This window comes from Pelodiscus sinensis, chromosome 1 (assembly GCF_052426305.1).
Source record: "Pelodiscus sinensis isolate ZL-2025 chromosome 1, ASM5242630v1, whole genome shotgun sequence".
In the NCBI taxonomy this organism is placed as follows: Eukaryota; Metazoa; Chordata; order Testudines; family Trionychidae; genus Pelodiscus; species Pelodiscus sinensis.
This window is the reverse complement of record NC_143052.1, coordinates 202482273-202505365: the sequence shown is the minus strand read 5'-3', so window position 1 is coordinate 202505365 and position 23093 is coordinate 202482273. Positions and strand designations below refer to the sequence as shown.

At 40.4% G+C, this 23093-nt stretch overlaps 1 protein-coding gene across 1 annotated transcript in view; it reads right to left on the bottom strand.

Moving 5' to 3' along the window:
- Positions 1–23093, bottom strand: part of CFAP47 (cilia and flagella associated protein 47) — a 651639-nt gene that overhangs the window by 339657 nt on the left and 288889 nt on the right. Inside the window, exons 41-42 of the mRNA XM_075913261.2 lie at positions 18728–18810; positions 13366–13511 (exon numbers count right to left, since the gene is read on the bottom strand). Coding sequence (XP_075769376.2) covers positions 13366–13511; positions 18728–18810 — 229 coding nt within the window. The remainder of the gene's footprint in view (positions 1–13365; positions 13512–18727; positions 18811–23093) is intronic.

Genomic DNA, 23093 nt, shown 5'->3' with positions numbered 1-23093 from the left:
GGCCCCCAGCAAGAACACTAAGGTCAGTAAAATAAAAGCACATTTTCTGTCTTCAATGAAGACAATCTAATTCTATTCACTACCTTTTGGAAATACCATTTGATAATTCCCAACAGAATATAAAGCACTACATGAAAGAAATATTTAAATTGCACAGCAAAGAGGAAAGACAGTGAAGCCTTCTCCCTCCAGAAGATACTTAAATGGACAAAGCCTGGACTTTATAATCTCGACTACACTTTTAAAACTATAACTTTATAATGACTATTAGTCACTTAAATAAAGAGTTGGCATGTGAACCAACCCCCCCAAATGAAGATCTATTACTAAAGGCCGCATCATTAATTCACTGTGTCAGGCAATACATATTTTTTCGACAACTCCTCATGTGAAAAAAGCTACATTAATATTTGAAGGATGTGTCAGAGCTTCCATTTTTCTTTTAAATAGCAAAAGGAATATTAAAAATTAATCACTTAATAAGTGTTATTATAAGTAAGTTAAACTTTCATTGTCATTTCAAGAAGACCACTACAGTGCCAATAGTGAGGTAAACAATGTTTTGTTAATGATTTTAAAAGCAGCATTATCTAGCCAGTGCAACAATTGTGCTAGCATATGAGAAAAAAGAAAGATTCTGAAACAAGCTAGATTCCTGTCATGAATCTTGTTCAACATTAAGGGTATGTCTACACTACCAAGTTTTGTCAACTAAACTTATGTTGGCACCCAAAAATCAACAACAAAAAATCACCAGAGGGTGCGCACACTTGTTCTCTCTATAGATCATGTTCACACTCATCTATCATCAAAATGTGAGCAATACAGTGTGGGTATGTATTCCACAGTGCCATACTGTGGGAAGGCCAGAGCTGATCCCTGTGTATCTTGGGATTCCCCCTCAGTTTTTCCACAGCTTCTTCAGCTGCTGGGAGTGGCATCATGAGTAGTTCTGTGAGCTCTCCAAACTGAGGAATATTAAAGCAGCACACTAGCCTGTCTCCCTCCCCATGAAGCAGCAGTCTGCCTGCCACTGTGTTCCTAGTGCAGGGAAGAAAAGGAGCAGCCCAATTATTTGCTCTTTCTTTGTGAAAGCTAGGACTATAACAGAGTTTGAAGAGAAGCTAGATAATTTCATGGAGGTTAGGTCCATAAAATGCTGTTAGCCAGTGGATAGAAATGGTGTTCCTGGCCTCTGTTTGTCAGAAGCTGGAGAAGGATGACAGGAGACAAATCGCTTGATCATTGTCTTCGGTCCACCCCCTCTGGGGCACCTCGTGCTGGCCACTGTCGTCAGACAGGCTACTGGGCTAGATGGACCTTAGGTCTGACCCAGTACAGCCGATCTTATGTTCCCCAAACAGAACAGCTCACACAAAGCTCAGATATTTCCTAGAGCTTTAAAAAGAGAGGGGTGCATGCCTGCAAGCTTTCAGAGATCAAAATGGAGCAGAGCCATCAGGGCAGGCTCTGTGGAATATGGTCTGAAGCCAGTTCTGATAACAAAACAAATAGCAGAGTCTACACTGGCTCTGAGTTATAGTTTACTAGCAGATTTACCCATGATTGTTTGGGTCCATAACTCAATTAAGGAGCTATTATTTTGGAAAATAAATGAAAAATATACATGCTTTATTTAAATTATTGCATTTTTCAAAAATACAGTGTTCTTTTTCCTTTTTTTGTATCTTTTTAAAAATGAGAATTCCATCAAATGTATTTTTCTTCATCCCTATAAACTCTTGTCATTTACTCTGTATTTAAAAAAGGGTCTATAATCAATTTGGTTTACAATAACATTTTATTCTAGTTTTCAGACCATAAGCATTGATTTAGCTCTGCCAAAACAGAGCACAACTTCTAATTTCTCCATTTTATCTCTTTTTCTGTAAGGTTTATTGAGAAGCAATGCTATTCCAGGTTCATTTTATTTTTCTGGCTCATCTGGGTTCAGTCTCTTTCAACATCCATGCTGTCCTATCAATTTTGAGGACTCTACCCTGCTTTAGTGATTCTGTCTCTTTTCTGTTTTGTTTTATTGGAAGCAGTCCCATTCTAGGCACATCCCCTTTTCCTGGCACAACCAAACCCTTGTGTTGCTTTATATTATGATCACAGGAAGCTGTATACTGAATCTGGTGGTCCTAGCTCTTACTGTTTATATGGAATTTTCACACTTTAAGCATTGATTTAGCTGTGCCAAAACAGAACACTACTCCCAATTTTCCATGTTATCTCTTTTTCTGTCAGGTTTATTGAGAAGCAATCCTATTCCAGGTTCATCCTATTTTTCTGGCTAATCTTGGTTCAGTCTTTTTCAACATTCATTCAATTATATCAATTTTGAGGACTGTACTTGCTTTGGCGATTGCTTCCCTCTATTGTTTGGTTTTATGAGAAACAACCCCATGTCCAGCACATCCTGTTTTCCTGCCACAATCAAACTTTTCAATTACTTTGTTATGAGCAGAGGAAGCTGCATACTGAATTTGATAGTCCTAGTTCCTATCGTTCAGGAAGAGATCTTGATCAAAAAGACAAACTCCCTAAATGATATAGCAGATTAATGATGGAGTGGCACAATTATAATATTGGAAACCTGGTACAACAAGCAACCCTGTGTTCACATCCTACACAGTGCTGTAACAATCTTTGTACAAATTATACCTTTTATAGTCTCATTTTAAAATTGATAACTCACTGATCATTAATACTCCAGTGTGATGTATGTATGTATGCAGTTTGTATTAAGAGTTTATATATATGGAATTATGATAAAAATGTGTAAACCAGGTATGCTGTGCTTGACCTTTACCCTCCACACTGGCAGGAACATCTCCCTCTTTTTGTCACAGAGGTTGGCTCTGTAACACATGGAGGATGGAGTTTCTGAATATGCGGGCATCATGTGCCTTCCCTGACCACCTGACATTAATGTCGGTGAATCAATCTCTCTAGTCCACAAGGGCATGCAGGACCATAGAAAAGTACCCCTTCCAAGTTAATGTAATTAGATGCCTGGTGATCAGGGCCCCCACCCGCCGCAGTGGGGGAAGCCCATGGCAGCAAAGCCAGCGACGATGGGGTTGATGTTGCTCAGGATGATGACCCTGCACAGCAGGATGTCATTGATGGCTCTCACCACCTGTAGAAGGATACAAACAGAGGATCACAGGGTTGCCAGAGCCCCGAGGAGGTCCCTGAGCCCAACCCCCTTCTCACAGCAGGAGCAACTCCCAAATACCCCATCCCCAGCAAAGCTTTGTAAAGACGGGACTGCAAAACCTTCTAGGGAAACCCAGTCCAGTAGTTTACCACCCTCCTAGGACAATAGTCAGAGAGTCATACCTGCATGAGCATGGCTCTGACAGTTGATCTTCCCACACCAAACTGGTTCCCAATGGAGAGGTAGCTGTCCAGCGTGTTGAACTTCTATAGTGTGACGGTGACCTACTTCTGGAGGGGGATGAAAGGTTTCATGTGGGTGTCCTGTCGCTGGAGGACAGGGGTGAACCACTCACACGGCTCCAAGAAGGTGTCCTTCTACATGCGGAAGTTCTGGAGCCACTGCTGGTCATCCCATGGATCTATGATTATCCGGTCCCACCAATAGGAACTGTTGTTCCTTTGCCAGAAGCAGCAGTGCACGGAGAGCAGGGGAGGGTGGGAGGAGTTGTGCTGCATGAGCAGCATGTGGAGACAGGTGTGGAGGTGCCCCGCAGTCAGCGGAGGGTCCTGGTCTTGCAGTGCCATGTGGGCAGCCTGCAGTAACTGCACCAGGAGGTGAAACATGAAATCTAAGAGTTGTGAGTGCTTTCCAGCAGGTCCAGCTCCATGGCTGGAGTGCTGTGGTGTCCGCAAGGGCAACCAGAACAGGCAGTGAGATGAGTTTGCTGTCCCTTGAGGATGTAGGTAAAGATGAAGAGTCTGAGACACAACTGTACGGGGGGGGGGGCTTTAAGCACAAGCCCTAGATGGCCTCAGGCAGCTGCTACAGGTAATAACTTCCTGGAATGCTTCCAAGAAGGCCCTAAATGCAATTCAGGCTCCAATCAGTGTGGATGTGCTATTTCGATATAACTCTGCCCTATTTTGATGGGCATTTGTAGTGTCGATGTGTTATTTCAAAATAGTTATTTCGGGAGTTATTATTCCGAAATAGTGTATTTCTAAATAAGCACGTAGTTTAGACATACCTTAAGGAAGATATGTTTAATTCTCTGATCATCTCAATATTCAGGTAAAGACAACAAAGGTGTATATTTACATAAGAGAAACAGGGTGATCAAGACAGTAGGGGGAGGTAATGGTAAGAAATAGAAAAAATGTTATTTCGGCAAATACAAGTGGCAGAAATAAGTGATGCAGCTTTCTTCACCATCAGGTTGTGCGTGGAGTTTCCTTGCAGCTCGAATAAACTTTGCTTTGGAGGGAGGGTAAATCATTCCAAAGGTTTACTAGTCTATAAAGATGATCTGAATTTGAGTGATAAGCAACTGAATCAACTGATTGCATACAATATTACTTTATTAAAAGAGTGTATATAGTGAGCTTTTTTTCTGAACACTAATAAGATTTTAGAGATTAATATCATTGTGAAATGTATGTATTGACACTATGTGAGGAATTATGGATATTCATTGATAATAGACTGCACTGTTTTCCCAGAGAAAAGGGAATGTCACAGCCATCTACTTCTCTCTTATGTAAACAACAGAAGCCTCATTTACAAAGAAAAAATACATCTGTGTGTGAAGCTCACTGAAATGGAAGAACAGCATCAGATCACCCAGTATCTTGAAACAAGTTCATTGAACATTGGAATATATAAGCAAGGAAAGAAGCCATCTTTAGTATCCATCACTGGACACACATAAAGGACCAAATCTCTTGAAAGCTGAAAAAGATGGACCCTTTAGCCTTGTGGGAGGAGGACAGGGTGCTGAACTCTAAGAACTGAATATAGGTGAGAAACATACTTAGGTAAAGATCTTTCATTTCAGATGACAACGGAAGCCAGCACTTTATACTTTTGTAGAAGGTCCTGACAGAAAGTTAGCCATGGCTGAGAAGAAAAATGACTGGTGAAAGAAACTATCTTTTACAAATCCTGTATCTTGCCGGATTAAGTTTTAGACTTGTAGGTAATTGTCTTCACTTTTATATATATATATATATATGGATTGTACCCTTTCTGTCTTTATTCCTTTTATGTAGAATCACTTGTATTCTACTGCCAATACATTTGTTTTATTTTATTATAAACCAATTCAGTGCTGTGTTTGGTGAAAGCAGCTTCAGTAATGTCCTGAGGGCAAAAGCCAGACTAGGCACACCAAGAGAAAGTAACAGGAGAGGAAGTAAAAGCAGCTTTTATAAAACACCCGTTCTTTCTAACCAGATATGCAGGTTAGAAAATCTATTAGCTGATGATGTAGGATGTAATGCTGGCAGAGCAAGCACCAGCTCATCCCAAAAGTCCAAAGCCTCACTGAATGCTGACAAGTACATAGCTGGAAACTAGTCTGGCTCACTCATGAGTTAGCACAGCTAAATAGATACTCGTGCTACAAGAATGTATTTAGTATTAGATATTAAGGAATGCTTGTAGGAGTCTTCAGCACTGCCTGGACCACACCCAGCCACCCAGCTCTTAGTACCACCACGAGTGAACTACCTGAGGCTCTGTTGGTGATTTAAAGGGCATGAGGCTCCCAGATGCTACTGCAGCAGTGACAGCAGCCCAAGTCTCAGGACCTTTTGACTAGCTGGGCCCTGCAGCAGTTGTTCCATTTGCACACCACCACCATCACCTCCGAACATCAGCATGCCTGTGCACTAAAAATCTCTGTAACTGTGTAATTAAATGTTGTATCATGCAAGCAAGGTAGTAACAAATTTCAACAGGCCTTTATTCAACAAAGGTGAAACCTCTTTACAAAGCTGCTGCTGCTCCACTCTGTAGCTCTCACTCAGGCCTGGCCCATCTCCTCCCCCCTCCTTCCTGTTTCCTATGCTTCCAGATTCCCAACAGCCAGTGCTCCCTGTTCTAATAAGAACAAGCAGCATCTAAAACACCACATTCCCTCCTCAAGAAGCTCTCCCAATTATAAAATAAACATTATTGTTCTAACCACAGCAACAAATATGGAACAAGACATTATACTGTTGGCAGAAATATTACACTGAAAACACTGTAAATACTACAGAACATAGTCTCTAATCCAGACTGGTGGTTGTCTAGGTCTGACAGACTGTCTCCCAAACCCTGGTTCCAGTGCAATGTCTTGTTGTGTTGGTGCTACGGTGAAGTCATACTGGGTGTTAGCATCATCTCCTCTTGGTGCATAGGCAGGTGCAAGATAAGAAGCATTCCATACCCACCCATCAGAAAGTCGACAAGTGTAAGGTCCTTTCTTCGCTATGATTTTAAGAGGAGATGTGAATTTATGGTCCCCTTTGTGTAAAATTCCAGGTTTTCTTACTCTAACAAAGGAACCACACTCAAACTTATGTTCCTTAGCACCCCGCCGTTTGTCTATGAAAGCTTTATACTTTGCTTGCTTCTGTTCAACTGTTTTTCTCACAGCATCCTCATTTAGTGCATCAGATCTTGTCTTTAACAATCCAGCAATGTTCAGCTTAGTATTCATCTGTTTTCCATGCAGTAACTCTGCGGGTGATCTTTGTGTTGTGGCATGTCGTGTAGCCCTGTAAGCTTGCAAGAAATCAGTAGTGAAGGTTATCCATGAGTGCCCTTCCAGTTTAGCCGTTTGCAAACTCTCTTTCAAACTTCTGTTAAACCTTTTGATTTCCCCATTGGCTTGAGGGTAATACAGGGACAATCTTCTATGTAAAATGTTTCTCTCTGCTAGAAAAGTTTCAAATTCCATGGAAGTAAATTGACAACCATTATCTGACACCAGTTCTTTGGGGTTACCTTCCCTGCTAAAAACTGTAGAGAGGAACTTAATTACTGTATCAGAAGAAATTTTCAATGTAAACGCCACTTCAGGCCATTTACTGAAATAGTCTATTAAAGTGATGGCATAACGACAGTCAATTGGAGCAGTATCAAAGGGACCTACAATGTCAATCGCAACTTTTTCTCATGCAGAATCTGGAAGAGGAACAGGCTGTAATGATGGGGTACATGTCACTGCTGTCTTATCATGCATTTCGCAAGTGACACAGGATTTTATGATTGCTTCAATATGGGAGTCCATCCCTGGCAACCAATACAGATCTCGTAGTCGTTGTTTGGTTCTGACAATACCTTGATGAGTATCGTGTGCCAGGTGTATGAGTTTTGGCTGTTATTCTTCTGGCACAAGTAGCTGGTGTGTACCTTGTAGCACACAGCCATCAAGCAAAGAGAGTTCATCCCGAATTCTAAAATAAGGCAGCAAAACAGGGTCAAGGTTTGTAGGATTACTGGGCCATCTCTTTGTCAGAAATTCCCGTAGCTTTTGTTGAATTGGACATGCTGAACAAGCAGCTTGGATCTGCTCTCTTGTTACTGCAGTAAGAGTGCTTGTAATAAGCGCAACTGTTTCAACCTCATCCTCCGGTGGACCATCTGGTGAAGACAAAGGCAGGCGAGAAAGGCAATCAGCTATCACATTTTGGTTTCCAGGCTTATATTCCAGTTCATAATTGAAAGAGAGTAGTCTTGCAGGCCATCTAGCAATACGATTCCCTGCTCTTCCCAGTCTTTTCGTGGTTAGCAAAGTTGTCAAAGGGCTGTGGTCTGTGCACAACTTGAACGTGCGGCCCCACAGGTAAGTTCTCCATTTTTCAGTAGCCCAGACACAAGCAAGTGCTTCTTTTTCAACTGTAGAATATTTTCTCTCAGCATCACTCAGTGTCCTTGAAGCAAATGCAACAGTCCTCTCTGTGTTGTCCTCATGAAGTTGTGTGAGGACAGCCCCAAGTCCATAATCAAAAGCATCAGTAGTCACAATTGTGGGCAATGCAGGACTGAATAGTGCAAGTACTGGACTATGTACAATCAAGTCTTTCACAGTTTCCAAACTAGCTTGTGCATCCATTGGCCACACCAACGTTGAACTTCTCCATAGTAATTCTCGTAATAGTTCAATGACAGAAGCATAATTGGGAATGAATTTTGCATACCCGGAGGTTAGACCCAAGAAGGAACGTAAGGTTTGCAAATCTGATGAAGGAGAAGCATTTGAAATTGCTAGGATATGATCTGAATCAGGCATTAGTCCAGCCGGTGAAATTGTATGCCCCAGAAAGGAGAGTTCTGTTTGTCTAAATTTGCATTTAGACATATTGAGCTTGAGGCCTGCTGTGCTGATGCAGTTTAGTACAGATTGCAGATTATTGTCATGCTCCTCAGAAGTATTTCCAAACATGATAATATCATCCAGATAGCACTGAACTCCATGTTGATTCTTCAGAATCAATGACATCATTTTTTGGAAGGCACTTGGGGCAGATGCAAGACCGTATGGAACCCGTTTAAAACGAAATAGTCCCTCATGTGTAATAAATTCTGTGAGGTCTCTGCCATCTTCATGCAACATAACCTGGTGATATGCACTCTGCAAGTCAAGAGTAGAAAACATCTTTGCTCCATGGAGTTCTGCAAATACTTCTTCAATGTGAGGAAGAGGGTGGCTGTCAATCAAAATAGCTTTATTTGGCTCCCTTCAGTCCACACAAAGGCGAATGCCTCCATCCTTTTTCTGTGTCACTACCCATTCTGAGGAGTCAATCTCTGCAATAATGTCTTTTTGAACAAGTTTTTTAAATTCCTCTGACACAGCTTCCCTGACTGAAAATGGTAAGCACCGGAACTTCTGACATACAGGCATCACGTTATGTCGCATTTTAACTTTATGCACAAACCCATAAGCACAGCCAAGTTTCTCCTCAACCTGGTCTTGGGTCCCAGCTGAAACTGGTGTGCGTACTGCAAGAGTGCTTTGCTGAGGAAGATCAATCCGTCCATTAACTACCCTGAGGTTTAAAGCAGCCAATAAATCTCTGCCAAGGACAGGAGTGCCTTTGTGAACAATGTAGAACTCTACATTGACACAGCAATCACCAAAAGTCACTGTTGCTGGCAAGCAGACATGTACTGGAATTTGGTTTTTCAAATAGCACACCAAGTGAAGCTTGGGTTCAATAAGAGGCATATCTTTAAAGTAATGCAAATAGATAGAATCAGGTAGTAAAATACTGCTGAACCAGTGTCCAACATTAGCTGAATAGGATGTGATTTGCCTGAAGGTATGGCAGAAATATTTACAGTGCATCTTACCTGTTCTGGAATATGTGCAGTAGTGACTTTGTCAACACACAGCACAGTAACATCTGATATTGTAACTACATGCACCTGTTGATTGGACCGGCTACTGCAGCACACCTTAGCAAAATTCCCAATCTTTTTGCAATGATTGCACTGATCTTCTTTTGCAGGACATCTTGTGTAGCTTGCAAGGTGTCGTGGGGATCCACAGCGAAAGCATGCTTTTGCTGTGCTTTGAATTTGCTGATATTGTGGTTTTTCATTAGTTTTCCCTTGTGATTGTTTGTCTGCAGCAATAGTGGACTTTTCTGCAAAGGAGTCACAGCCTGGACTGGGCCTCCTGTATCCATGCTCATTATTTTGGCTTCTGCTATAGCTGACTCAATCTCGGTAGCAATTGTTATTGCTTTTTCCAGTGTAAGTTGTGGTTCTAGAAGCAAGCGTTCCCTTACACAAAGCATGGTTGTTTTCTCAATGAGCTGGTCTCTAATCATCTCATCTGCCATATTCCCAAAGTCACAAGTAACAATCAGACTCCTCAGAGAAGCAATATACTGCCTTATAGTCTCCCCTGGTTTCTGCTCACGCTGGCAAAATCTGTAGCGATTAGCTACTACGTTCACTTTTGGCACAAAAAAGTTCTTTAATGCTGTGAGTGCAGTCTCATATTTATCATCTGCAAGGGGAAAAGTGTAAAATACATGCTGCCCTTCTGCTCCAAGGCAATGGATTAGCAGAGCATGCTTTCTTACTTCAGAAATCTCTGTAGCACTGATTGCAAGCAGATAAGTCTCAAACATATGGATCCAGGCAGTAAAAGAAATTGGAGGCTCACCTGGCCTTTGCAGAAAGGGTACAGGTGGGTTCAGAGGCAGAAGATCCATCCTCTTCGCCAAAATGTTGTATCATGCAAGCAAGGTAGTAACAAACTTCAACAGGCCTTTATTTAACAAAGGTGAAACCTCTTTACAAAGCTGCTGCTGCTCCACTCTGTAGCTCTCACTCAGGCCTGGCCCATCTCCTCCCCTCTCCTTCCTGTTTCCTGTGCTTCCAGATTCCCAACAGCCAGTGCTCCCAGTTCTAATAATTACAAGCAGCATCTAAAACACCACATTAAGGTAAAGAGCTTATACTTTTTACAATATAGTCCAATGAAGGCAAATGAGGCATGGTGTAGCATCAAAGTACACAGACCTCGTTGAATACCTGCTTGTGATCTCATCCCATCAGCTTGTATTCTGGAGTGAAAGGGGATAAAAATTCCTGACAAGGAGAAACTTGGTCTCTTTATGCTGTGTGTACTCAGATGGGCTAAAATTCCTAAACATAAGCAAGAGATCCTCACATCGTTTGGCATGAGTCAGCTGCTTATTATAGAAGTTATTATTACCTTTTTAAATCTCAGGGTATGTCTAGACTACTTGCCTCTACTGACAGATGCATGTAAAATTGGCTACCCGACATAATCAATGAAGCGGGGATTTAAATATCCCAACTTCATTAAAATAAAAATGACTGCCGCACTGTGCCGGCTCAGCTGATCATCGGCACTGCGCGTGAATAAAGACACGGATCGGTCAACAGAGGAAGCCTTTGTTGACCGCTCCTGTAAACCTCGTTCCACAAGGCATAACATAGCGGTCGACAAAGGCTTCCCCTGTTGACCAATCCGCGTCTTGACTCACGCGCTGTGCTGACGATCAGCTGAGCGGGCACAGCGCTGTGGCCATTTTTATTTTAATGAAGCTGGGGATATTTAAATCCCCGCTTCATTGACTATGTCAGCTGGGCTATTTTACATGCCCCTGTCAGCAGAGGCATGTAGTCTAGACATATCCTAAGACTGCAATTCATCTTTGTGTGTATATTTCTTGTTTTAACCTTCTAAATGTCTCCCCTTACTTTTTTCCTCAGTTAATAAATGTTTAGTTACTTTATTTCAGAATTAACTATAGGCTTAGTCTTTGGTTTGAGATCTGAGTACAATTGGTCCTTTGGGGCTCAGAAGTGACCATCTATCTCAGGGCTACTCAACACGCAGCCTATGGGCCACATGCGGCCCACAGCCTGTTAGTTTGCAGCCCACAGTGACACTTGGATTTATGTGAGGCTCAACACGAGGCCTGGGGTGGGAGCCAAAACAAAAAAGCAGTCAATATAATGGTCTTCTGTTGATACGTGTTTTAGTAGTTAAATTCCTGGACTGTCATAGCTCATTAAAAGTGCTTTCTTATGGGTGGCATTCCAGTAAATATTGCATTTTATTAATATCAGCAGAACTGACTTAAATGGGGCCTGTGTGTTGTGTAGCCTTGCCTTAAACTTTGTATTCATGCCTTTCCATGTGAAAGAAGCTATCTGCATACATTTGCATATATATTTGCATGTATATGCAACCACACTTAAGTTGCGGCCCTCGGCATGTGCTATGCATATCATTGTGCCCCCCCCCCAGGGCTTCCAAAATTGAGTAGCCCTGATCTATCTCATAGTTCAGCCTGCACAGGGGGCAAGATACATTGGAATGCCCAAAGAGACTATCTGTAACTCCATGGTAAGGCTGAAACAAAAGACAGGACTATGCAGCTCTTTAAAGATTAACAGGATGGTTTATTAGGTGATGAACTTTCATGGCCCAGATAATAAACCATCCTGTTAGTCTTTATAAAGTGCTGCATAGTCCTGTCTTGTTTCAGCAAGACCAGACTAACATGGCTACATCTCTATTACTATTCTCCATGGTAAGGCTGTTATAGTACTTTAGGAGTTCACACATGATATTGGGTTGGTGAAATAATTATAGAAGATACAACCAGTTCCTGCCTTGCTTTTGACAATCTGCCCTGAGGTTGGCACTCTAGGTCATGAACCACTCAAGACAGCATGACAAAGTAACAGAGTTTCAGGACAGTTAAGCTTCCATCAACTTCCCCACCAATGTGTCACAATTTTAATGTAAAGCAAAACCCCCGATACATGAGGAGACTAGTTTAATTTCCATGGTCATTAAGAATTTGATTTATCTACTCAGTCTGCCAAGCAGTGTCAACTATGGTATTGATTGTTAATAGTTTAAATAAGTTCCTCTTATATAGCACTCTTCATCCATAAACATTAATGCTGTGTCTACATTGGCACCCCTTTCCGGAAAAGGGATGCTAATGTAGACTTCGGAATTACAAATTCCACGGGGGATTTAAATATCCCCCGCGGCATTTGCATTTACATGGCTGCCGCTTTTTTCCGGCTTGGGGATAAGCCGGAGAAAAGTGCCAGTCTAGATGTGATTCTCTGGAAAATAAGCCCTTTTCTGGAGGATCTCTTATTGAAAGTAGGAATAAGAGATCTCTTATTGAAAGTAGGAATAAGAGATCCTCCGGAAAAGGGCTTATTTTCCGGAGAATCACGTCTAGACTGGCGCTTTTCTCCGGCTTATCCCCAAGCTGGAAAAAAGCGACAGCCATGTAAATGGAAATGCCGCGGGGGATATTTAAATCCCTCGCGGAATTTGCAATTCCGAAGTCTACATTAGCATCCCTTTTCCGGAAAGGAGTGCCAATGTAGACACAGCCTAAAGGTATTTTACTAACATGGATTCCTGTCCAGTTCTTAGAAGACTGCTGCCATCAAAGTCACTTATCATAAACCAGACAGACATTAGCTGGTGATAAACTTTGTGTTGCTACTGATCTAACAAACCTAAACCTAAAGATGAAATGAGGCATATCCTGTTAATATCCAACTCCCATGACTATCCACTCCAATCAGAAAAAAAAATACACTGAGAAAATGATACCATTAATGACAAAATAAATAACTAAATATGCAAATATCAAAGCCTAAACCTGCAAAATAATACATACACAAGTAAACACATATTAATGCATTTAACTTGTAATTATTGCCTATAATGGCACATGCACAACTTCCAATTTTGTATACAGTTATCCATTTTGCACAAATTGAGGCATGCAATTGGCAGGGACAGCTTTGGTGCAAAGTTTTACAAATGTCATAACTGTTGTACATATCATTAACAATGTTAACATACAAAGACATCTACAGAACACATATTCTTTTCTTACCAGCTCATTGGCCAGAATGATGGTGCAATAACGCTTTTCCAGATTAAAAGGAAGAAAGTGAAGATCCAGATATGCAGAACCTCTCCCTTCCAAGAGTAGCGTGCATACTGGACTGAAGAACTCTTGCAAGTGATGGACTTGATTAACTGCCAAAACATGATTTAGGGGCTGCTTATACACAGTAGCAAATGTAATTAAGGCTAAAGTAACTATTCCAATATAAAAACATAGCAACCCATTATAGTATACCCTAGGAATTAGTATTTAAGGTTCTCTCAAATCACAAAAGCAGTAAAACAGTATTTTATACAAAGGTTACATAAACAAATTATGCTAATTCATTCCTTTCACACTTGCCAAGCCTATGCATACAAATACATACACCTCTTTTTAGCTGCACAGCTCAGAAAGAGTAAGACTCTGTTGGATCAACTACCATTCTATATTCATAAAAAATAAAAATCTTTAGCAATGTATAATAGATACGTAAATTTCTCCTGAGAGAGGCAAGAGTTTTACCTTATACTTTTCAAATGAATAAGATTGCTCCCTCAATGAGACTAGCTTCATGACAATACAGGTTGAACCTCTCTCATCCAGGACTCCCAGGTCTGGCAACATCCATGTTCCAGCAGGACCACAGATATTACGACACCAGAGAGCCCTGGCTACAGAGGTTGAGAGCAGCTAGGAGCAAAGCTTAAGTGCAGAGCTCTGGAGCACTGCCACCACACATGATGCCAGAGAACCCTGGGAGCAGCTGCCACCCTGCATACACGGCTGGGAAACCCCAGGAGCTGCTGCCCGCCCCACACGGGGGTAGGGACAGGGAGCAGCAGAGCCCTGGGAGCAGGCTGGCAGCAGCAGCGCCAGACAGATGAGCCACAGGAGGTCAGGCTTCCAGGTTCTCCCAGAGCAGCAGGCAGGAGGGGAGCCCCTGGAGAGAGCCGGAATGCCTGACCTCCCCTTGTGCAGCAAATTCCCTTGTTCAGGACCTCTCCAGTCACAAGGGTGCAGGACCATGGAGGTTCAACCTGTATTACATTGGGAAATGGTCAAGAATGCACAGAAATTAAAACTGGTAGACCATTGCTTTTGGAAGACAGCATTTTAAGTAAGTTAAAAACATGATGACAACATATTATGCATTACATTTTGTACTGTAATTTTTTTCATTTTCAAAAATAACACACGTGATTAGATAGTCTTTCAATACTTAACATAAATGAAACTTTTTCCCCAAACTAGCAATATTTTAATTTATCAGGTCTATAATACTCTATTCATGCTTCATTCTGTTTTCCTTATTCCTGCTTCAGAATGGCAATATTTATAGCATAATAGGCGCACTTCGGGTAGTTCAAGTGTTTTAAAAGATTACATGAAAATATTTTTTTTAAATCAGGCTAGTATGCCAATAAGAGTGCTTTGGATCTGTGTCGTATCTCAGATTCAGTAACATATCAGCCTGAAAAAGTACAAAAGACTGAACTTAATCATCTTCTCCATGAGACACTTCCTTATATGTTGGATGAGTGGGTGAATCTGGCATAGCCAAGTACCCTTAAAGTCTCTTTAGCCCAGAAAATTTAAATATTTAATATGCAGCTCTGATGCATACATTTTGCATCTAAATAATGCTGTAAATTCTGATTTGTATTCAAGCTTAGCCTCCTCAAACTTCTGGGGCAATGAACTGATCAGAGGTCAGGTGAAAATGAAGTCAAAACAAATGGGTCAGAGGTAGCACTGAAATATATGTAAGCAGGGTCAGGATAAGCTCTATCCTGACATCTGTTGGTGAACTGTGGCAAGTCAGGGTCAAGATAAGCCCTACCCTGACATCTGGGGGTAAACTGTGGCAAGTGATGCAAAAAGACTTCAGGGACTGATTCATTTGCATAGGTACACCCACCCTGCCTAGTATGTGCTCTCAGTAGCCCAATGGTCACTTTGGCCACTGTGGGATCTCAAGTTTCTCTGTTATTGAGGCAGGGGGGATGAAGTGTTGTTACCCTGATTATGTGAATCAACTAGTGGAACTGTTTCGCCATAAACTAAGTAGCACTCACTAGACAAGGGGCCTGGGTTCCAAACCCAGTCAGACTGAGAGAAGCTGGGGATAGGTCTTTGTATCTGGTGGTGGGGGGTCCTGTCTGAGGGCCCAAAACACACCAATTGCATGTCTTCCTCTCTTGCTAGCTTCAGTGTGGTCCAATGGTGCACTTGCACTGAGGCTCTTCTACTGTGAGCTGAACTTACTGAAGAGCTGAAATCACTGTGTACTAAGGGGAGCCTGGTGCCATACTGCTGAAGAGCTGAAATCTACTATGAGCTGAAATCACTGTTGCTGAGCTACTAGCAAAGCAGATTGTGGGACGGCTAGCAGAGCAGTTTGCGGGGCAACTGGTGCATGCAAGTGAGCAGCTGACGGGGATGACCGACGGGCAGCCGGTGGAGCAACTGCGGGACCTACCAGCTGGTGGCCGGGGAGCATGGACCAAGGAGGGCTGGCAAAGCAGACACTGCTCCGTGGAACGGCTGGGGCAGCTCATAGGGCAGCAGATGGAGTGTGGTGGAGTGATTTGTGTCAACAGCGGCAGCAGAAACCTATGGAGAGGCAGAGCTGCCGGCGGACCGCGTAAGGTACATCAACCCCTGCCCCCTCTATTGCACCCAGGTTGAGATGGTAAAATCCTGCCAGGTGAACTTTTGAACCCTGGGGCAAGCACTGACCCGGGGCAGAGACTTTTGGGGTATCAGAATTTGGGACTTTGGGTGATTTTTGGGTTGCTGGACTCGAGAGACTTTTGGGGTGTTGGACTTTTGGGGACCTTAGGTGATTTGTGGCTGGGGGGGGTGGGTCTTTGCTCATGTCTGGTTTATGAATCTGAGTTGTGGTGTTTTCCCACTTCAATGCTGATGTCGGTTACCTTGTGTTATTAAAGATTTGCTTCTATACCAAGACTCTGCTTGCGAGAGGGGAAGAATTGCCTCTTTGAGGCACCCAGGGGTGTATGTAAGATTTCCCAGGTCACTGGGTGGGGGCTCGAGCCAGTGTTGTATTATGTTGTTGGGAGGAGACCCCTAGATATTGAACCCGGCCCTTGCTGCAATTAACTTGTCCTGGCAGAAGGGTTACATATATATAGTGCTCGTTTAGGAACTAATCAATATTGAAAACTGACCTTTAGAAAGTGGCTGATGCAAGAAACCAAAATCAAACAGAAACATCACGTACCACTTTCTACATAATAACTGCAAATAAGACAATTTCACTATCCTAAAGTAGGTCCAATAACAACCAACGTAGTGCTACAAATGAAGGCCCAATGCTTCCAAAATCCACTTTTGTACTTATACCAAACACTTCCATAGCTGAGTGGTCACTTGTGTAGTAAAAACTAAGTGTGCTTCTTCCCTTCCATTGCTTAAGCTAGAAACAGCACGTATCATTTAGCTGATTGCGCATGTCTTAGAAGCTGCTAAACTTTCTGCCAGGGAACTGAGTAAACTTGCAGTGACCAATCACATTGTGACACACTGACCAGAAGGAATGTGAAATCTATAAAAGTTTCAGCTCAGGCGATGCTCAAAGTCGACTCTGCTTTGAGCACTGAGCTCCTTGGCCGTCCTCGTTTGCAAACAATAAAATAGAGTTGGACCCAGCCTGAAAGTATGACTCTCTTCTTGAGGCAAATTGAACTAGCCTCCAGGGGACGAAACTAGCAATTTATGCAACACTTGCACAGCTCTAACAGCTACAGCTTTCTAGATGATTCTGAGTGCACCTTGAAAGGGGCATGCTCAATGGTGTGCTGGAGAGAGCTTCCAGGTTCACACTGAGAAGAAGATTAAGCTGATTTCCCAGATTCTCATAGCACCCTCCTCCTTTACAGATACTGCAAAATTATCCTTGATATAAAGTTACTTAATATTGGGGTCTTGTAGAAAGATTTGTGAAGAGCAATTACACATGTAGCCCAAGGTCCAGTGTGTTTCAGCAGCAGCCCTGGGAACTACAAGTTGTGGACTACAAACTGTGGCATGTTGGGAGAACTTCCTGGTTCCTGCCAGGATGTGCCCTCTGCCAGCAGCAGGGTCTCAGCAAGGACTGTGCTAGAAGCAGCACACAGGCTGCATGTTGAGAGAAGGGGCTGCTGAACTGTTTTCCTGTTCTATGTTTTTTACAGAATAAAGCCTGTTCCTGGTGATTTGTCGGAGTGGGTCTGGTCTGAGATTCACTCACAAATACAAAGTGCAGAGCACACCAAACAGCCTCAGGCCTAGCCTCCCACAGTGGTGTAAGAAGTCACAAGGCTTCCCCTATGCTGAATAACCTCACACTGGGCTAGCCAACAGGAGTGGTTACACACACATGCACACACAAATTATATTTTGCATCAGTAGGTATTTTCAGAAAATTCTGCAGAAGATATATCTAGCTGCTCAATTTTCCTAGGTCTTTACTCTTTAAACCATGAGTCACAATCAAGTGTTAGGAGATTGCAACTAGCCCTTTCTTGCCATATTGCTAAATGGATAGAGAGTATGAGATGAGGGAGACCATATTAAATCATAAGATACACAAAAATGTTAAGAACCATCACAATAGCCCTCCTTTCCAACTATACAATTTGACCACACTGCTATATTACTAATATACAGAGTACAGCTTTCACAGACCAAATATAAACATTTCCACATAACACAGAGAACATTACAATACAGAAGCCACATTGTCAAATATATGTCAATTTAGGTACTTGTATTTCAGAAATATTCTGGTACTAATATTACTGATATAGCAAGTCTCCATTTTCCTTAGCACCATGTGTAATTGCAATAATATTTTGTTCAAGTATGCAGTGAACTTCAAGGAACTTCCCTGGAGATTTTGTGCACATGGACTTTCTTAAAGGTAACTACCTATACTAGCACCATAATTCCTAATGAATACATCTTGACATATATCTTGATGGAAAACTACTAGGGAATGAAGGTGAAGCACCTCTAGACAATCAATCATTCTTAAATAATTCTTTCACATCCAACACTGATGAGCTAGAAGGGTCTTACAGGAGTCTTTGTTAGAAGAGCCATACTCTGAGTCCTATAAAAGAGAATCTCAGCTTTTTTTATTTTTTAAATAAACTCTGTAGCCCCAAACTTTATTACTGAACATGACATGCACTGTGTATCTAAATTCAAAATGTCTACAGATAATAGATCTGTAATAAAATATATACAATAATATATACTGTTCATTCACATTGGTTCCCCATGTACTGTACTCCAAAACTCAATAGTTAAAACAAACCATTGCAGAAAAATGAAAAGCGTCCATTTTAGAAGTACTTACAGCCATTTAAGTTGTTCTCTTTGTGACACAATACATCTTCACTTACTACATCACTTGTACGAGTCAGTATGTTACTTTCAGAACTGGCAGAAGAGAGAAAAATCAATATAATAACTGAGCTGCAATTGAGAATATTAAATAAAATGTTCTCTTCACATTCCATACATAAGTGTACAAATGACTGACAATATCCTACAAATCTGGTTTTTTTAAGTCACATTGGCATAATCTATTTATAGAAGATACTGAATTGTATTCTGTTCTTCAGTTATTATTACTTCTGTCTCCAAAAACAGTTACATTCCTTCTTCAATTCATCTGCATGCTTTCTTGTTCAGACTGGAAAAATAAGCACACTCCATATATATAAAAAGCAGGTAACAAGTTAAAAAATTGCTGATGAACTGACAAATAGGCCAAAGAGTATGTTCTTGATAATTATTTTGAAGTTAATACAAATAAATATAGTCCCAGTTCCTTTCCCCCAATCTTGATATTAATAGAAACCTATAAGAATTCATTTAATTATAAATTCACCATGGCCTTTCTTCCAAGGGGATTAAATACTATTTAATCCAAAGAGTATATTAAAACTAACATTTTGAAACTACAGAATACAGGACATTCAGGGTTACAATTTCCACTTTCACAGTAATTCTATATTTTGTGCATATACATTATGGCATGATAGTAAATATATTGAAAAGAATGTATTAGGCAGACATTTAGCTGCAGTATATAAAGGGATAAGACACACACGGAAAAGACATTTCAGACATTTGTGTCAGACTTAGAAGAGCTGGGTTCAGTTCCATTCTCTGACAGACTTATTGCTGTGAGACCTTTCATAAGCCACTTACTTAACCTGCCTCACAGCAGTAATCAGAGGATAAATATATTAAAACAAAGTGAAACTTTCAGATACTACAGCTATAGGAACAATATTACTACCATGGCTAGAACATCTCCTGAAAAGTTCACTTAATCTGCAAGCAAACTAATGAAGCATGACTTGTAACAATGCGGACTACTGATTTGATATTATGATCTAGATTTTGGCTACTCAACATGCAGGCCATGGCCTGTTTGTTTGCGACCCACGGTGCAGTTTGGATTCAAGCGGGGCTCCACACATGTCCCGTGGGTGGGAGCCAAAACAAAAAAGTAGTCAATATAATGGTCTTCTGTTGATATGTGTGTTAATAGTTAAATTCCTGGACTGTCATTGCTCATTAAAAGTGCTGTCATATGGGTGGAAATCGGGTAGATATTGCATTCTATTAGTATCAGCAGAACTGACTTAAATGGGGCCTGTGTGTTGTATTGTCTTGCTTTAATGTTTGTATTCATGCCCATCAGTGTGAAAGAAGCTATTTGCATATATTTGCACATGTATTTGCACGTATATGCAACCACACTTAAGTTGCGACCATTGGCATGTGCTATGAGTATCATTGTGGCCCCCGGGGCTTCCAAAGTTGAGTAGCCCTGATCTAGATTCTTATTTAATCAAAGGAATGTTTCATTTTGTTTACCAAAAAAAGTTAGTGCTTCACTAGTCAGATTGAGGTGTATTGACATGAACCATATTTTGGGGAATTTTATGTTTGAGGGAGAAGGAAGAAAGCTGAAAAAATTTAAGGCATTTTACATCAAAGTGATTTTATATTCACTAGAGGACATTAAAATGTTGAGCACTGCTTAAACCTGTACCCAACAACAACAGATCCTGCATTTTTGTGTTTTTTACTTGAGCACTTGGTTGTAAGACTGTAAAGATAAACTATACCAAATTATACAGTAGATGTGTAAGGGTTGGGTTTTTTTTTTTTAATGTTTTACAATCGCCGGTCAGGATTAAGTTGTCAGGGTGACTATAATCTGAGATTGATATTATTTACAGTATTAAATCAAAGTGAATAAAAATGAATTAACTTGAGGCCAAATCCTACCATTCTTGAACACCCAAATTTCCTGGGAGGACTGAAAGATTTGATCCAGAATCCACTTTTTATTTTATTTATTATATTATTATTAACTTTGATTTAACAAACTAAGTAATACCAGTTCCAAGTTTTAGGTGATTTGTCTTCAGTCAATGAAGACATATCTGAATAAGAACACCAGGAATGTCCTTGTGGAATAAATGATTTCCAAAAGCAGGGTTTGTGGTAATTCGCAACAGAAGCATAACTGCCTATCCCTCATAGGACATGTCTAAACTACATTTTTCTTTCAAAAGAAGATATGCAAATGCGGTGTGAATTTGCATATCTTCTTCCGATTGCTTTTTCAAAAGAGGTTTTTCAAAAAAGCAAGCAGTTTAGACATGGTTTTTTTGAAAAAGTGGGTTCATTTTTTGAGGAAAAAGGGTTATTTCAAAAAAAGTTTTTTTTTTTTTAAAGAACCATGTCTAGACTGCTTGCTCTTTCAAAAAACCTCTTTTGAAAAGGCGATCAGAAGAAGATATGCAAATTCGCACCAAATTTGCATATCTTCTTTCAAAAGAAAAACTTAGTCTAGACGTGCCCATAATGTTCAGAACCTTAAGAGATGTTGGGATTATATGAATGGAGAATCTCATTTAGTTCAATTAATTGAGCTAGAGTTTTAAAGCTCAAAGTTTTCTGGTATCACAGTCATCTGGGCTAGCACATCATGCAGGTGAAGAAACATCAAATGAAGTTAATGTGCCATTTGGCTTTTACTTATTTAGGCCCAAATTCTGCACTGGTATCTTCTAGTGCAGACTTTACCACTTGTGCAAAGTTCCACTGATTTCAGTGGGGGTATGCATTAGTGAAGAAGGAGCTTATGCTAGTAGATCCCAATGAAGGATTGAGGCCTTAGTTACTGCTCACATTTTAAACTTCAATATACCTGAAATTTATCTTATGTCATTAATTATTGTTAGGCTACCTCCCCCCTCGAGTGTCTATTGTTTTCAATGCTTGTTATTTACTTATAAAAAAAATCAGACACCACAAGTTGAACTGCATGTATTTTGTCATTTTTGATGGACTTTTGTAATATGTATTAAACAATAAGAACTTGGAAATTTTTACCAATGGGAAACATTATTCAACAACCACAATAAAATCAACTTTCCATCTTTTCCCTGTGCAACACTTATAGGGTTGCCATATACCTTCACAAAAAATCCTGAACATGGAGGGGAAAAAAATTGGTTGAGCAAAAGAAAAAAAAGGGGGAGGGGCAAACTTTACATGTCCGGTATTTTCCTTTTTTTTTAATTTTAAACTGAAGAGAAGAATCAATTACCGGACTGTGCAGGCAAAAACCGGACACCTGGCAACGCTAAACACTTATAAATCGTATTACTAATGTTAAGCCAAAATAAACATTAGAAGCCATTACAATGGATGCACAAGTGATTAAAGAGCACATTCAGCAATTTGTCCTCTTATTTGCTGCACTGATTGTTAAGGAAAGATCAGCATCCAATAATTGTGTTTTGTGTTTTCTACTTCCACGTCAGTCAATCAACAGGGTGTAATAAGGGCAGAATTTGACTATGATATTTAAGTATCGATTGTATAATATCATTATTGAATAAGGAATTTTTGGTGGGGGCAAATTTCTAAAATTGCAATCTGCTATTGAATCATTTGAATAACTGCTATTTAATTTACTTTACTAGTTCCTTACAAATCTCAGGATTTCTCATTTGAACATAAAATCATCAAAAAACATGTTTCCTGTCAATATTAATTAATATGAACAATTAAAGACTTGTGCTGCTCTACACAAAATTAGACAAATTCATCAATACAGAGGAAGTGTCATCTTCTAATCTGAAGCATATTCATGCAGATTTCAGGATTTTTTTTACATCTGATTATATGCACGCATTTTAATATCTTTTCAATATGCTCACTGTGTCTCATCTTAAAACGTGTCCCTAAAATTGGTAATGCATAAAATACAACATACAATGGATTGATTTTGCATAATTTGCCTCATTTTTTAATTGATGAACCATCATGCCTTATAAGTGGAAAATAAAATGTTTTTATCTATCATTTGTGAGTTATAATAATGAATGCAAAAACTATTCACTCCATATCTTTCCTTTTTCTAGTTACACAATTCTGTTTGCAAATTTGAATTTTAAAAGGTACTAGGGGGCTACACCCGCTGCTTGCTACGCTTGCCAACCTGCCCTTTCTCTAGAGGCTTTTGTGGCCACATGATGATGTGAGAGCATGATGATGTCATTCTGTCGCCCGACAAGAAAAACTTTTGTATATATAGAGAGAGATTATAAGCTCATATACACTTTATATGCACATGTACTATAAAGTACTGTTGTAGTGCATTAGATTTAATACATACAATTGTAAAT